General features: G+C 33.9%; 1 protein-coding gene across 1 annotated transcript; it reads right to left on the reverse strand.

The window, feature by feature from the left end:
- Positions 1–1,925: 1,925 nt before the first annotated feature.
- Positions 1,926–11,790, reverse strand: LOC110441424 (NCK-interacting protein with SH3 domain-like; the record flags this gene model as incomplete). The annotated part of the gene is made up of 6 exons (XM_021484555.1): positions 1,926–5,197; positions 6,341–6,513; positions 7,222–7,443; positions 8,078–8,158; positions 11,123–11,261; positions 11,704–11,790. Coding segments are annotated over 6 exons (882 nt in total), but the record flags the coding sequence as incomplete, so codon positions are not given.
- Positions 11,791–12,347: the final 557 nt, after the last annotated feature.

Below are 12,347 nucleotides of genomic sequence, written 5' to 3' on the forward strand. Positions count from 1 at the left end.
CAAAATGTAATGACCGTAAATTTGCGGGTATAGTGTGTAGGTACGTTTTTGGGGTCAGAGAACCATCTATCAACTTATGTTTCGACATCTCAGTGTTTTTCTCATAGTTACGAATATGGAGTGTTTTAATTATAGGCTCCGTTCCATGTTAGTTCTGGGTGGGTTTTTTTGCCAAATCGCTAAGCCTTGTGTGCATGTTTTTTCCCGGCCCACTTTCATGTTGACGTCATCGATAACCTCGCCGGTTATTTCAATATTATGAAGCATCATAAAAATAGTGTATTCTGCTTTTATTTTTTCCCTTCAAGTAGATTTGAAAGGGATGTGTTGAATGTCCACACTTATTTTTTTTAATCCCTTTATGGTCAAATCAGTCTGTAGTTCTAACAGTGTAGTAGGGCTTCACGCCAGGTGTTGACGAGTGAAAACAACACGGTCCCTCGATCGCGACTGCAAATAATTTCAATTAAATTGCAGTAGAGTTATTGTTAATCGGTAATCACTGATAGAGTGTTAGCTAATTACTGCATTGTAATTTGTATCAACTGTGGTGTTGAGAAGTGTCAATAATTTTCGTTGAAGCATGGCGATCCTACCTAGCCTATTGTCCAGGGTCAGACATTGGTTATGCCCTCCGGAAAACTTACCTGTAAAAATGTTACCTGTGCCAAATCAGCAGTCATTATTATTCTCTTTATTTCCTCCGAATCGAAGATTCACAAACAGAACAATACATATATGCATTCATTGAAGATTGACAAAGTAACGTACATGTCATATGACAAAATTCAAAAGATAAATTGTATTGTAAAGTAAGGGTTACGCTGGAGTTATCTCCCCTTTGAGTCACTACGCTCCTTAACTTACTTAAGTTACTTAAGAGAGATGACCATCATACGAAATACAGAAAAAGGAAAAATGTTACAATTGACACATTATAAAGATTAGGTTAAGACATCATTTGTAGTAAAGTTTGCACATTCTGAATATACAAGTTACAGATTTTATGCGAAAGTCCTCTAACTTCAACTCATGCTCTACATTTTCTCCAATGAGGATATGAAACATATCATAATCAGACATGGAATGTAAGTACACACTAAACATTATGTCTTTTATATTTATAATATCACACCATAAATTATCTCTTAACTCTCCTGTATAATCACATTGTAGAACTATATGACTGGCTATATCACTGTACATAAAGCCACATTTATGTACAATTTCATGACATATTGTATAGCTTCTCTTTTGGCTGGGAATTTAAATGCCAGTCTCCATAATACATGTGGTACTTAATGATCGTGGATAAGAGAAAATCTTATAAAATAACCGATTTTAATCATTTAAGAGAAGGTAAAAATTGTGCCGCCAAAGAATTTCATTATTTGTTATTTTTTAATCTTCAATCTTATCATATATGACCGACGACTCCAAATAAAACTATTTGAAGGGAGGTAATCCAATATGGCGGACCAGAAACTCGAGAACGATAACCCAAGAATGACTTGTTCCTGCGTATAGTGCGCACTCCCTTTTTGACATGACAGTATTTACCTAAAAAAGTGTGCACTATACGCGCAAATTTACGGTAGATTAATTTAGTTTTTAATACCATGGTGTCTACGGATGGATGTAATAACACTCTGGTAAAAACTTTCTTCAGGGTCATAAAGATAGCATCATCCTTAGATGGATAGGTAAAACCTTGTAATGTCACTAGTTTCATTAGCTACCTCACTGCTTAAGTATTTCAAGATCCAATTTTGTACATGGTTTCTTATTGAATGCCAAAATATTTTAGTCAAATGGTGTAAGTATAATACTTATTGTCAAAACACATTTGTGTCAGATCTGATACTTAAGACAATTAATTATAATTGGATATGCATTGAAAGAAAACAAAAATGAGCATGTGTGCTTGAAATTAATTTTTATTTTGTTCTGAATGATACCATGAATACATAAACAATTCTCTGTATAAATATTTTGTGTTTATTTGATAATTGCTCTTAACACTAAAATAAAGAATAAATTCATACCAATTGAATTTCTGAAATATATGTAAACTAAAAAATTCCTATCCAAGATTTATTTTCTTGTAATAGAAGAGTTATCTTTCTTTGTAGAGTTTGATATAGGTGTTATTGTTGTTCTCTGAAACATATCTAAGGAAATGCATCATGTGGGTTATCATAAAAGTCCATTATATCATCCTGGGTGTAAAATATGACATAAATACACAATCTGACTGAAATATGACATAAATACACAGTCTGACGGGTCGGTATATGCAGTCTGATTGACATCATACTGGAGTGAAATAAAAAAAAACATTGATTACAATCCTTTCCTATATCATAGATAATCAATATCTAGTACATGTACAAACTTTTATTTCTGAAACAAATGCTTTTCTTTAAAGTCAATTTGACAGAAAAAAAGCGGTAAAAATTCATATAATTGTACCTTTGGATTGAAGGTATTCATTTATACATGATACAATTTTGTAAAAGATAAAACAGTTGTATATTACTTTATGAATCAGGTACTAACAAACAAAGCGACATAAGATATATAAATACTAGTCTGAACTTGTAAAAACTCCCTTTAAAAACTTTCTATACCATTTGATTCTTAATTATAAATTCCAAATATCTTGCTAATATCTTACATGTTGATAGCAAGGAAAAGTGTTAGATTTTTAGAAAGTTGAAATATTATATTTATTAGGAATATGATACTATTACAAGTGTGTCACATGTGATATACCTGCAAACCAATAATATCTCTTGAAACTATCTGTCATACCCTTGATTAATCATACCTCCTGTAACTAGACCATAATACTTTCAACCAATCACATCTCCTGTAACTAGACATATCATACGTCCAACCAATCACATCTCCTGTAACTAGACCTATCATACGTCCAATCAAACAACTCCTGTAACAAGACTTGTCATACCTTAACCAATCACATCTCCTGTTACATGACTTCTTCTACCTGCAACCAATCATATCTCCTGTAGCAAGTCCTATCATACCTCCAACCAATCACATATTCTGTAACAAGACTTGTCATACCTTCAACCAATCAAATAACCTGTAACTACATCAGTCATAACCCTGACTAATAATCAACACCTTAAAATACACTTGTCATGCCCCTATTCAATCGCATCACCTATAAATACATCCTTCATACCTCTTGAGTAATAACATCATACATAATGAACAATTACACGATGAAGACCTGGGTTGTGTCGACAATCCATGACAGATATTGCTTGGTTAATTAATTTTCTTGACTAACAACAATGACTTTCGAGCATACCAAGCAAGAAATAATGTTTGTGATGAAATGGCATTAAAATCGTCTGATCTTCACTAATTTCTAAATTTAAAATTCAAATGAATTTTTAATGACATTTTCCACTACTCACTAAATTAAATGGCTAAGCAGCAGCTGGACTTAATATTAATTAAACATTAACTGTTTACACACCTGTTGCCAGCCTGTTGTGGAGGAGATTATTGGAAAAGGCTGATACTAGTAGGTGAAATGATAGTAGCAGATGACTCGCAGTAACATATATAAGAACACCATGGTTAAGGAAGACATTATTGCTCACCTTTTTCAGTATGAAATTAAAAAAGAAAAGGTATACCCAATGGAAATAGTTTACCACTTGGGATGTGTCACATCAAATAATGTTCACCAATGCTTAGAAATCCTTTCTAATGAAACATTTACAGCAAAATGATAACGTCATCCAAAGAGACGATAAATGCTGAGCCATGGCATTACCTTGTTTAGCCTCCAGCTAGTTGAGATAGAAATGTACATCAACCCCAAAGAATCAGATAGTTCTAAGTGTCAGATACGACCATTATTTCCATATTTCTATAAACACATTACCATTTTATCATATGTCATTAATATGTCATTATAAAGCACTTAGGTAAATTTTCATCCCAATCAAATTTTCACCCTTCAACAGTAAAATCCATTTTTACCCAATATTAAATTCCCCTTCACATTTAATTACTATGTATATCATATTGTTCACAAATGTTTGCTGTAATGATAAATTCACCCTCATAATGTGGGCCTAAAAGAAAAAGGCAAAAAATAAACTGCAGCGAAAAAAATTCCCGGCATACATTATGGATATGGCCAAAACCAGATGCCATAACTACATGTACCTTTTTGAACCTTTCAAAGCTAATTCTTTTCTGCTGATATTTTTAACATTCGTAATTTTGTAGATGTGATACTTTTGAAAAAGGATACAAGTATCGGGACAGAAGTATTTAGGTATAAAAGACTGATCTTGTAAAATAAAACTTACTATAGTGCTTTATGGTGAGAAATGTATCATCAGGATGGTTTATAGTTAAAATGCTATCAATATTTTCTTCATTATAACAGTAATTTAGGGTGAAAAGAAATCAGCTTTCCCTACACTAGTAACTTTCTGATACTATGGCATTGACAAAGTCCCAAGTCTCAATCCAAAAGGCAATATGGGGTGCAATCAAAGTAACTTATACTCCCAACTAGTGTGGACAATGATAGATGGTTAAATTTCATACATCCTGATGGCTATTTCTATAAATTACCTTTTTTTGTGTGTACTTTTGTTTCCTGAACTATGCCCTTAGCTTTTATTTACAAGTACTTGAATTTGCAAATAAAAAGGAAGCAATTTCAATACTGACGATAAATTTCCATGGAATTAATAATTGTGGAATATTTAAGCTTACAAATGAGTTCTCACAAATGAACGTGAAAAATTAATTACTCAAAAAATAAGTGATTTAAAGTATAATCCACTACTCATAGGATCAAAACATTCCACCAATCACAGATCCTGTATGTTCAACCAATCACAGGACCTTTACATTCTTACAATCACAGGACCTGTTATGCCATGAAAAAGAGGCCTTATATGTTTGTTGTTGCACCCAGACGAGGTTCCACCTCCTCACAAACAACAAGTTCAGCAAATCACATGTCCTCTAACAACTGAATGACTTGTTTAGCCACGCCCTTGTCCATGTCTGTGTCCGCCTCCTCTGCCTCTATGTGGACTAGACACTTCAGCAGCTCCCCCTGGCGGTGCTTATGGTCTCTATACTCAGAATTTGTCACCACCAACTCCACTAAAGTCAACATGGATGACCGCACCTGGGGACAGAAAAACAACATAACTTCAATCAACCACCAAATATATCCCACACCTTTGGGCTAACATAAAGCTTCAGTTTGGCACTTGAATATATCTCATATTTAAGACATTGCTGATTGCATGATAATGACTGAATTATCAACAAATTAAAGGTGAGCCATCAAACAAAAACTGGTTGGTTTTCTCTACACGGTTCAATAGGACTTAATAAGATGTTAACTTTATTAAATAATGCCCTTATATCTATGGTACACCCTGTGTAATCCAAATTTTTGTCTCAAATAGCCAAAATAATTGGTTTCAATAATGAAAATGACAATCTAGAATTCTGCAAACTGATCAAATATATGAGGACCCAGAGGTTTACGGTAAACAGAGTACATTGTTTATCATATAAATTAACAGATCTTTCCAATGAATCCAATCTCATTTAACGTCTGCAACTGTTGTTGCCTGACTGGCAATTATACTTTATTAGCAAATCGTAATGTTTTTCTGGGTATCCAGAGGACTAAAACTAAAAAATGTTTTTTTAGCTTTATCTGGTTGTTGACATCATTAGGAGAGTAACAATAGTGAATACATCGATGTATTGAAATGTTGAGATAGTGGCTGTCTTGGTAGCAATGGTAACCAATGAATAACTTTCAAAACAATATACTGGACTAAATTTAAGAGTTTGAACAAGTTAGTACATAAATGTGAAATTTTACACAAATCTCCATTAAGTTCAAGTTTTCCTTGACAAGTCATGTTCAAACAAAATATCAGCATCTTAGTCTAAAAACAGTGACATTTTGCCAGATCATAAATTTATTCTGCACTCTACTGGTTAGCTTATGTATTGCAAAACGTACAACAATATTTATTTTTTATTTATACAGACGCCTACAGACTTAGAAAGGGGATTGGCTTATTACCGGGCACCCTTCCTATGTATGGAAAGTAAGGAAAAGTGGGGTGGGTGGGCTTATTACAGAGTTACCACCCTATGTATGGAAAGTAAGGAAAAGTCGGGTAAAAAAAAAAAGATTCAAAAATATTCAAATAATATGATTGGATCACCAATATCATCAGACTGTTGCCCTACTGTCCTGGATCATTACTATATGAAGTAAGACCGATAGGTATGATGTGAGTACCTGGTCGCCCGGCTGTAAGTCTGTCAGCTGTCGTATGAGGATGTCGACCAGTACTTTGGCATCGTTTGTATACAGGAGGTTAGCTGTAGCTGTACTACTGAACAGATCGGTTAAGAACTTGATTACAGAGTGGACACTGGTCACCTGGTGGTCAAACATCTTCACTGGGTCATCTGAATCAGGACAACAATAAGGTTAAAATAAGGTTACTGCAAAGCGGTACAAAATACCTGTAACACATTGAATAGGCAGTTTGTATCATTGAAATATATGAAATATTTGTGAGTAATTGATGTTAAAGGAGAAATGATTCAATATAACCTGATAGATCAATGAGTGCAATAAAACATCTTGGAATGCATGTATAGTATTGCACTAATGAAACCAAGGGGAACAACTCTTATTAATTATGGTCAGATTATCGTGATAACATTCACACCACTTATTCATGGTCATGATTTTGATTAGTCACACCTGAAATACAATCCAATCTCTCACATTTTATTAGGATCTTTTTTAAACCTAAATACTCAGCTATTTATTCAAAACTTCTGACATCTGAATGTGGCTTCCCTTGGTCGAGATTGGAATATTGTTTACCCTAAACCTTTTTTTCGGAAGGCAAACTTCCACCCAGCATTAATTTTGCCCTTCACATGTTATGACATAAATTTCGTGTTGTCTATTGATATTTGCTGCAAGATTAAATCTTATTGATGAAGAAAAGAGTTCAACTGCAGAAAAAATTCTCGGTAAACAGTAAAGCTTAACTATATTCCTAGGCTCGGATTAAAATCCTCTTAAAAAAAGCTTAGACATTCAGTAAAAAGAAAGTTGATGATTGAGCGAAGCCTTCTTCCCGGTTCCACTTGTGAGCTTACCTCTACGATTGAAGAGTATGAGTATTTTTTCTGTGAAGGTCTGTAGCGAGGCCTTATTCTGTATGACAGACATGATGGTATTAACCGCGAGATTGTGGTAGTGTAGGTTCAGGGCCAGGATCAGGTTCACCAGAGAGTCTGTGGCTTGGTCTTCGTGTTCTGTCGTTGGTGGCTCCTCCAGTAGGTTAAACACAAAGTCTATGAACTCAGTATTTACATGATCTGGAAAAAGATTTTCCTTGTGAGAGTAGTAAGTATAATTGAAAGTGCTTTACAACCTAGGAATAAGAAAAGCTACTTATAAACTGATTACGTATTAACATCATTAATAGTAATAAATATTGATATGATAAATAAGAAAAGAACCGACACTCCTAACAATAGTTTTTACAGTTTTATTATTTGATCAAAAAGCCAAAGGTATGCCAAAACAGAAGGGGTGAAACAATATATATACCCAACCCATGTAAAAGTGACATAATTTGAACCCTTCTTAAGAACTTTTGTATCAAAAAGTATGAGAATATTGAAAACAGTTGAATTGTTTCTGATATGTGCTGAATATAGAAAAATACATTGTACCTTACTAGCAGAAGCAGATTTTGCACAAACTTTAACTGAGACTTTGTCTTTTATGATACAAATATTGATAAAGCCTTTGTCTTTTTTGATAAAAATATTGATAAAGTTTCATTAGAATCTGATCAAATTAAAATAAGTTGTTCAACTTATTGTTTGAAAACCATCAACCATACAGGTTGTAATATGCTACTTAATCATAAATAGGCTATCTAAACTGAGGATTTTATAATAATTAAGCTTACACTCATAACTGAGGATACTATCATTAACTTACCTTCTAAACTGACAGGAAAGGACTCCCCTGTACAAGTCACCATCGTCAGTACCAGGGCCACATAGTTAAGACGTCGCACATCTACAAACATCAACATTATCACATTGTAAACATACATGCACTAACGAGTACATTTGAATACTTGCCTTCCACTTCGTTATAGAAATGATAACTCTAGATCCATTCGGAATGAGATTCATCAGTTTGGCATGGATAATTAATGCTAGCATCGCTCACCTGGTATTAATCTCACACTTGTTATCTTAAAAGTGGACTAAAATACAGCTACAGGCAGAATATCAGTGTTTGATTCATAAGAACCTATTAATAGATTTAAACATATGACACCTGTGACCTTGAATGTTGAACAAGGACATTAGGTTGAACAGAGTTAATAGTCTTCCAACCCAGCATGCTTCTGGCAAAATATCATTACCCTGGACCTTTTGGTTATACAGAAAAAATTGTTTAAAGATTTAAACATATATTGACCACTGTGACCTTGAATTTGGGCGAAGGTCATTCACTTGGTAGTCCTTCATCCCAGCATGTTAATGACCAAATATCATCACCCTTGGCCTTTTGCCTATTAAGAAGAAGTCATTCAATAATTTTTTAAACATATTTGACACCAGTGACCTTGAATATATATATATCAAGGTCATTCATTTGAACAAACTTGGTAGTCCTTAATCCCAGCATGTAACTGGCTTTTTCCTAGGCCTCTTGGTTATTCAGAAGAAGTTGTATAAAGATTTAAGACAATTGACCCCTGTGACCTTGAAAATGGATGAAGGTCATTTATTTAAACAAACTTGGTAGTCCTTCATCCTAGCATGTTACTGGCCAAATATCATTAATATTTCAATATCATTAGTTATTTAAAGGTTTTAAACATATTTGACTCCTGTGACCTTGAATAAAAGGCAATCTCATTTATTTTAACAAACTTGGTAGCCCTTCATCCCAGCATGTAACTGGCTTTTTCCTAGGCCTCTTGGTTATTCAGAAGAAGTTGTTTAAAGGTTTAAAACATATTTGACCCCTGTGACGTTGAATATAAATCAAGGTCATTCATTTGATTAAACTTGGTAGCCCTTCATCCCAGCATGTAACTGGCTTTTTCCTAGGCCTCTTGGTTATTCAGAAGAAGTTGTATAAAGATTTTAACATATTTGACCCCCGCGACCTTGAAAATTGATGAAGGTCATTTATTTGAACAAACTTGGTAGCCCTTCAATTCAGCATGTTACTGGCCAAAATTCATCATCCTAGGCCTCCTGGGTATTTAGAAGAAGTTGTTTAAAGATTTTAACATATTTGACCCCCGCCACCTTGAAAATTGATGAAGGTCATTTATTTGAACAAACTTGGTAGTCCTTCATCCCAGCATGTTAATGACCAAATATCATCACCCTTGGCTTTTTGCCTATTAAGAAGAAGTCATTCAATAATTTTTTAAACATATTTGACACCAGTGACCTTGAATATATATATATCAAGGTCATTCATTTGAACAAACTTCGTAGTCCTTCATCCCAGCATGTAACTGGCTTTTTCCTAGGCCTCTTGGTTATTCAGAAGAAGTTGTTTAAAGGTTTAAAACATATTTGACCCCTGTGACGTTGAATATAAATCAAGGTCATTCATTTGATCAAACTTGGTAGCCCTTCATCCCAGCATGTTACTTGCCAAATATCATTACCCTAGGACTCTAGATTATTCAAAAGAAGTTGTTTAAAGGTTTTAAACATATTTGACCCCTGTGACCTTGAATAAAGGCAATCTCATTTATTTGAACAAACTTGGTAGCCCTTCAATTCAGCATGTTACTGGCCAAAATTCATCATCCTAGGCCTCCTGGTTATTTAGAAGAAGTTGTTTAAAGATTTTAACATATTTGACCCCCGCGACCTTGAAAATTGATGAAGGTCATTTATTTGAACAAAATAGGTAGCCCTTCATCCAAGCATGCGTTTGGCCAAATATCATCACCCTAGGTCTTTTGGTTACTGAGAAGAAGTTGTTTAAAGTAAAAAGCTGACGCCGGACGGACGACAGACGCAGCACCATGCCATAAGCTCACTTGGCCCTTCGGGCCAGGTGAGCTAAAAATGTCAAGCTTTCGAAAATGTCTGTTGCCTTTGACAAGCAAAGAGTGCAAATAAGTGCCTCGGTAGCCGCGATCGCTAAGGTGTGCAATCAAGCGTTAATTTCAGACCACTCACTCTTCCAAAAATTTTTGGTTCGATCCCCAGCAGTGGCAGAAAAAGAGAGTGATATCTGATAGGGTTTTCCACTGTGAGTTTTCCTTCACCACAAAAACATAATTTGTTCCCTTAGGCATCATAATAAAAGCTCTACAGAGCTTATGTTTGTTGTTGACAATGTACACGACGTTAAATAAAAAATATTTATTATTTTTACTTATAAATGACCAGTGTCTCCACTCTAAACACCTAACAAAACAACTCATTAATGTGCTGAGTAAGTAAAGTTTGCTGTCAGAAAACATTGAGACATTTTCCAGAATAGCAATCTTATACTGCAGGTAGTCTGAGGGATGGGTAATATGTTTACCCATTCTGCCCCACTAGTAAAAGTTAAATTTGGATCATAAAGATATATAATGAATCTCTCCAATAGTCAATACATATATGTTAGACACACATAAAGGACACGGTAGGGTACACTTCTGGCTGAAAGATGTTTAATTAGTTCCATCAAATTTGCATTTGAACAGTTAAAAACTACGTTACCTTCAAAAATTTGATTAATGACATATATATTTTAAAGAAAATATCATTTTGAAATGAAAATGAAAAATTACAAGTTACTCAAGAATTCATTAAAACACACATCTTATATCAAATTGATTATTCTAGAATGTATGCGTCTGTTATATTTACAAAATCATTGGGAAAGGTTAGAAAATATTTTAAAACTGAGGATGAGGTCTAACGTCTGGGACTGCGGTTATAAGCTGGAGATTGAGTCTACTCAACTTTTAGACTGAGTACAGAGAATGAACTGAAGTTAACTCACCTGTATAGTTGTTTCGGAGGTCACTGACCAGCTCCAAAGGTAAAACTGAATACAGGAGGTGGGACAAAATGACATCCTCCAGACTACAAAGGGCCCCAAATACTTGTAACAGACTCAGACGTAGACTCACACGCGTCTCCTGCAAATATGTTCTTACCACATTAATAATGTCAAATTTAGTAAGGATCTATCTTTTATCCTATATTCTGCTATCATGTATTGTAATATTTTTGCAATGTGACTTGTAAAGAACATGACTTTACAAGCAAAAGCAAATAAATATGAATGCAAAATGGCTGAATATAAAATATTTCAATTTCCAAATATTTAATTGAAAATATATATATAATAAGAATATGAAGGTTGTATATAAAAAATCAGATGTTACAAAATAAGAAAATAATATATATTATATACACATATACCAAATTGCATGCATGTACTACTAGAGTATTGACAAAGGATCAGACAACAGGTTAATTAAGCCTATAAATATATCAATATAAAAGAAACTACTTTATCTTCGTAAATCTGATTTATCTTAAACTAAAACTTAAAATAACATGAAGACAAGCTCTCACCATTTGGAAATATTGCACTAGGTTATGTAAAACTTCATAGGAATCTTTGGCAACAGCTCTTCTACAAACTGAGGCTTTCGCATTTTCCTGTGAAGATAGAAATGAAAATGTCATCAGATCTAAACGATATCATAGATAATTCATGCATTGTAAAATGTATTTATGTTTAAACCAATGTATCTATGTGGAATAGAGTGACAACAATAAATAGTTTCATAAAGAATGCCTTACTACTTACAGGGACAATACATCAGTATTAAAACATTGAAACAGTTAACGTATTCCTTTGTACTACTGACGACATCATTGTGTGCACAAATTGACACTCATTCTAGACAAAATTTACACAAAATCTTCACATTAAAGTAAACATTCCAAGTTACAATGTTCACATTTACTAACAAGGGTAATAATGACCATCAGAAAATAAATGCATTTATCCTACCATAAACCACACGATCAAAATCTTTCAAATAAAGCTTTTGTACTTGCAAAGATAGACTTAGATTTACAAAGACATAAAGCCATTCATCCAGATACAACTCTGTAGCTCTGCATGGTCCGTATTTACAAGCATGGGTAGGAGCTCATCCAGGTATTCATGTATGGTCTGTACTTACATGTATAGGTAGTGGTTCATCCAG

This window comes from Mizuhopecten yessoensis, unplaced genomic scaffold, assembly GCF_002113885.1.
Source record: "Mizuhopecten yessoensis strain PY_sf001 unplaced genomic scaffold, ASM211388v2 scaffold715945, whole genome shotgun sequence".
Classification (NCBI taxonomy): Eukaryota; Metazoa; Mollusca; class Bivalvia; order Pectinida; family Pectinidae; genus Mizuhopecten; species Mizuhopecten yessoensis.